General features: G+C 41.9%; 1 protein-coding gene across 1 annotated transcript in view; it reads left to right on the forward strand.

The window, feature by feature from the left end:
- The window catches only part of LOC138648630 (acetylcholine receptor subunit alpha-type acr-5-like), a 30,762-nt gene extending 24,923 nt beyond the window's left edge, over positions 1-5,839 (forward strand). Inside the window, exon 5 of the mRNA XM_069738417.1 lies at positions 5,587-5,839. Coding sequence (XP_069594518.1) covers positions 5,587-5,839 — 253 coding nt within the window. The remainder of the gene's footprint in view (positions 1-5,586) is intronic.
- The last annotated feature ends 247 nt before the right edge of the window (positions 5,840-6,086 follow it).

A 6,086-nucleotide genomic window follows, 5' to 3' on the forward strand; every position in this document is an offset into this window, starting at 1 on the left:
GACCATGTGGCAGAATGCTGGACACACTGGGGCAATACAGGAGACCATGGGGCAGATTGCTGGACACACTGGGGCAATACAGGAGACCATGTGGCAGAATGCTGGACACACTGGGGCAATACAGGAGACCATGGGGCAGATTTCTGGACACACTGGGGCAATACTGGAGACCCTGGGGCAGATTTCTGGACACATTGAGGCAATGCTGGAGACCCTGGGGCAGACTTCTGGACACACTGGGGCAATGCTGGACACTGGGGCAGATTGCTGGACACACTGGGGGTAATATGCTGGACACACTGGGGCAATGCTGGACACTGGGGGTAATATGCTGGACACACTGGGGCAGACTGCTGGACACACTGGGGAAAGGCTGGACACTGGGGCAGATTGCTGGACACACTGGGGGCAGTGCTGGACATACTGGGGCAGATTGCTGGACACACTGGGGGTAATATGCTGGACACACTGGGGCAGATTGCTGGACAACATGGGGGTAATATGCTGGACACACTGGGGCAGATTGCTGGACAACATGGGGGTAATATGCTGGACACACTGGGGGCAGGACTTGAGGCATGGGCAGAATGTAGATACGGGGCATGATTGGAGACACGGGGCAGGATTGGATCATGGGGCAGGACGGATACGATGGAGGCTGGTGGGGCAGGATGTGGAGATCATATGGGGTAGAATGGATACTCATGAGGGCAGGATGCGAGAACATATGGCTGGAGCCAGGAATGAGAAACGGGGCCAGGGTGGGGAATATTATTACCATAGGGGCTAATTAAGGGATATTATTACTGCAGTGATGTATTTATTTTATTTTTTGAGTATACTGTTTTAAATGGGGGGGCGGTCCTGTTACTGTGCAGAGTGACACTATATCACCTTTTTTTCTTCATGTGATGTAATGTAGAAGTTGTGAAAAATTAAGTAATGTGTTCTGCAAGCGGAGCTCGAGATAACTGTGTTATTTCCTGCAGAAACGAGTCCTGGCTGGAAGGAATGATGGCGGTCTGTGCTGGATGAAAGATGAAGGACTTCACCTAGAGACGTCACTGGTGAGTCAGTGTTACCTATACACTGACACTATACACTGTATACTATATAGAGGTCCTGTGTATAATGTCACCAGTGATCTCTGTATTACCTCTACACATACACTGCATACTAAGTACAGATCTCCTGTGAATACTGGCACTTATGGTGATAGTATTGTGGGTTTTTTTTTTATTACTGATCAGTATTGTAGTATTCAGTCACTATGTGGTGGTAATATGTGGTCTGGAAATGGTGTTGTGGTATTTGTCCCTTGTATGTAGTATTATTCGGTCACTATGTGGCCTGGTCATGGTGTGGTGGTATTAAGTCACAGGTGTGGCATGTGGGGGTGACACCGTTAGGCCCAGTTTAAGTTCTACAAAACAGGAAAACCGTTTTTGGTAACCTTTGTGTGTATTGAGCCGGGGGGGGGGGGGGCGCCAAACTCGGGAACAGCCCCGGGCGGCAAAAGCTCTAGCTACGCCTCTGCAAACATGTGCAGCAATCTAATTGGAAGAGTGGCTGCAGGGAGAAAATAAGGTTACACTCTACCTGCAGCCGCTCGTCCAAAGTGTACAAAGAATGATACTTGCCACAGGATGACCAGTAAAGGACAATGTAATTCAGTAAACCCAGAAAAAAATGAGAAAAGGGAAAATAGGGGGGAGGTTACAAATGGGAAGGAAAGGTAAAAAATGCAAAACACGGGGCCTTTGAGGCTATAAACTCTCCCGATGCTCCTTGTAGACAAGTCGCTACCGTCGCTCTCTCCCGACTGTCACCTGAGATTCAAATGATAACAGGAAGTGACCAATAACTGCCACTCTCCTGCAATCACATGACCTCTTCACCGCATCCATTTTGTTTTCAGGAGGATCCGCACCAAACTACACGATAACAATCATCTCCCCCTTATTTGATGCTTTTTGGCGCAGATGTGAAGCCGCGTTTTTAATGTGATTTTTCTAGTACAGAATAGCTTTGATTCTGCACTTAATAAAGAGAGAAAACAATGGAGAAAAAAAAAATCACCAAATCCGTACAGTTCATCGGCATCCTTGGGTGCACAGTGGGCGCCTTTTTTTGTTAAAGAAGCATTTATTAAGGATTTTTTTTTACATAAATGGAGTAAAGAAATAGGGGGAAGCCATATTATAAATATAGTAATATAGATGCAAATAATAACCTTTTAAAAGCAAAAAAGCTAAATTTAAATGGATGAAATATATAGGCAAAATAAGGGGTATATGATTTATTAAGGAAAATGTGAAAAGGGGAAAAAGAAAAAATTAAATGGATAGAAAAAAATTAAAAAGACTTATGTACAGGACAAGCAAGGCAAGGGGTTACCATACACATATAAAATACCTTATATATAAAACATTTAAGAGGTAGGAGAGGGAGAAAAGGAATGGGAAAAGCAAGGAAAGAAAAGGGAAAGGATGAACACCTGTAAACAGGTGGAGAGACAACATATAGAGAAATACTAATTTTTAAATAGTGTGAAATATTGTTTGCTGAATTCTAATAGTGGCACAGTTTTCATGAAACAGATCTAGAGATTACAGAACGTTCGCCAATCTCAAATTCGGCATAAGTGTAGCACATTCAGATTAGTGTTCAGTCTCCAAAATATTTTTACTCAAAGTCAACAAATTTCATTTACATTTTGGTAAATCATAGCGTTTCCACTAATGCTTTTGTTATGACTTTGGCTAGGATAGTGGTGCTGTATGATTAGCAGGGTGGGATAGGGGGCCATATTTATTGAGGGAAGAGGATCTGTCTGGGTCAGAGGAGCTGCGGAGTGTAATTTTTTTTTCTCTAATAACTTAATGTGTGTACATTCTAGCAGCCAATCAGGGCGCAGAAACTAACCACAATGTCACAACACAAGGTCTTCTGTGATTGGCTGCCAAAGTCACATGTCCCTGTCCACATAAAAAGTGGACATTTTGTTTTGCTGGCGCCATTTTCTCAGTGTGCAGAAAGGTATGTCGTAGACAACATCACCTTCACCCTGCAAAAATATATGTGTGCCAGGGTGCATTTCATCACTGAGACCTGGACGAACTAAACTAGGCAGGGACATTACGTCTTACTTACTGGGCACTGGGTGACTCTGGTGGCTTTGGGGGAAGGCGGTCAAGGGGCTGCTCCACAAATCTTGGAGTCCCCAATGCTTTCAGGAAAAGCCTCCACAGCATCTGCTTCCTGCACCTGCACCCTCAGCCGCTCCCTTAACAAGACATGCTTTCCAAGAGTGCAGAGAGAATCCCCCCACCTCCGTACTGCGCAGCCAGGGCTAACCACAATCAGGCACTATTTAAATTAATATGCCTTGGAGATAACAGTCACTTATCTCAAGAGTTGTGGACAGCTATCCAGGCAGAGTTTGAGCAATGGTTGTTTCCACTACACCTGGAGCCAAGGAAGGCCATGTGTGATAATAGTGTGAACCTGGTATCTGGTGGTGGTGGCCCCTACGTTTGGGCAACCCCACACACGTGACTTGCATGGTTCTTAGAATCATAGAATGGTAGAGTTGGAAGGGACCTCCTGGGTCATCTGGTCCAACCCCCTGCTCAAAGCAAATCATCCTAGACAGATGTCTGTCCAGTCTCTGAAGACTTCCATGGAAGGAGAACTCACCAGCTCTCGTGGCAGCCTGTTCCACTCATTGATCACCCTATCTGTCAAACAGTGTTTTCTAATATCTAATCTGTGTCTCTTCCCATTCAGTTTCATCCCATTGCTTCTAGTCTTTCCTTGTGCAAACGAGAATAAAGATGATCCTTCTACAATGTGACAGCCCTTGAGATATTTGTAGACAGCTATTAAGTCTCATCTCAGTCTTCTTTTTTGCAAGCTAAACATTCCCAAATCCTGTAGCCATTCCTCATAGGACATGGTTTGCAGACCGCTCACCATTCTAGTCGTTCTTCTCTGAACTTGCTTGAGTTTGTTGATGTCTTTTTTAAAATGTGGTGCCCAAAACTGGATACAGTATTCCAGATGAGGTCTGACCAAGGAAGAGTAGAGGGCAACAATGACTTCACGTGATCTAGACTGTATGCTTCTGTTAATACAACCCAGAATTGCATTTGCCTTTTTTGCTGCTGCATCACACTGTTGACTCATGTTCAGTTTATGATCTATTAGTATACCCAAGTCTTTTTCAAATGTGCTGTTGCTTAGCCCTATTCTTCCCATTCTGTATATGGTTTTTTCATTTCTATTGCCCAAATGTAGTACTTTTCATTTTTCCCTGTTAAAAACCATTCTGTTAGTTGCTGCCCACTGCTCCAGTTTATTTATATCCTTTTGAATCCTCTCTCTCTTCTCTAGTATTAGCTATCCCTCCTAGCTTTATGTCGTCAGCAAATTTAATCAGTGTACCCTCAATTCCTTCATCTAAATCATTGATAAAGATGTTGAACAATACAGGGCCCATGACGGAACCCTGTGGTACCCCACTTGAGACATTCTTCCAACTGGATGTGAAGCTATTTACGACCACTCTTTGGGTCTGATCACTAAGCCAGTTATGAATCCACCTAATAGTTGCCTTGTCCATTCCATACTTAGTCATTTTTTCAATAAGGATGGTGTGAGATACTTTGTCAAATGCTTTGCTAAAGTCAAGATATACTATATCTACAGCATTTCCCTGATCTACCCAGCCAGTGATTCTGTCATAGAAGGAAATTAAATTAGTCTGACATGACTTATTAGTTACAAACCCATGCTGACTCTGGTTAATTACTTCACTCTTATCCAGGTATATCTTACCACATGATGATAATTTGAGAAAAAAATAATTGGCATCAGCCATCTCATTGCCTTTTCTAGGCTAAAAAAAATCATTTTTCAGGATCGCTGTGTGTTTTCTAGTAGTATTTCAAATAAATAATTGGCATCAGCCATCTTATTGCCATTTCTGGGCAATAATTCTTTTAAACCGGTGTGCTTTTTCTTGTAGTTTGGGAAATAAATAATAGTCATCAGCCATCTGGTTTTATTTGGAGGCCAAACAAATAACTTTTTGTTGCCATTTATAGGCCAATTAAATAATTTTTATAAACCGGTGTGTGTTTTCTAGTAGTGTAGGAAATAAATAATTGGCATCACCCATCTCTTTGCTATTTCTAAGCCAAAAAAAAAATTTTTCTAAACCGGTGTGTGTTTTCTAATAGTCTGGGAAATCAATACTTGGCATCAACCATCTCAATGCCATTTCTAGGCCAAATAAATATTTTTTCTAGTAGTCTGGGAAATAAATAATTGGCATCAGCCATCTTCTTGCTATTTATAGGCCAAATTAATTATTTTTCAGGACCGCTATGTGTTTTCTAATAATGTATGTTGCTACAAATAAATAATTCAGCCATCTCGTTTTATTTGTGGGCCAAAAAAATAACTTTTCTGTACAGCTGTCTTTTCTAATAGTCTGGGAAATAAATAATTAGTATTAGCCATCTCATTGTCATTTCTATGCTAAAAAAATAATTTTTCTAAACTGGTGTGTGTGTTTTCTAGTAGTCTGGAAAATATTTATTTGGCATCAGCCATCTCATTGCCATTAGAGATGAACAAACTATCCAAGGTTCGGTTTGGTTCAATTTGTCGAATATTTAGAAGTTCACCAAACATGCTCACAGAACGGATCGACGTGTGTACCCGAAGCCCAACAAATTCAATGACCAAACCAAAAGGTATACAGAAAAAGCTTCCCAAACAGATAAAATTAGGGGCTGATAACATGAAAGTGGCATCAATTGACCCACCATAGAAATTTGCAATGGCAGCAGTATTGGGCCATGCACGAAGTATTAGGGTCTGGCCTAGCATTTACAACTTGGAATTTAAGTTTCAATGAGGACCTGGTGGTTAAGGGAGCGGTGTAAGGTTATCTTCTTTATTTTTTTTTTTTTTTTTTTTATATAGCGCTAACATATTCCGCAGCGCTTTACATTTTGCACACATTATCATTGCTGTCCCAGATGGGGCTCACAATCTACATTCCCTATCAGTATGTC

Source organism: Ranitomeya imitator, chromosome 9 (genome assembly GCF_032444005.1).
Source record: "Ranitomeya imitator isolate aRanImi1 chromosome 9, aRanImi1.pri, whole genome shotgun sequence".
NCBI lineage: Eukaryota > Metazoa > Chordata > Amphibia > Anura > Dendrobatidae > Ranitomeya > Ranitomeya imitator.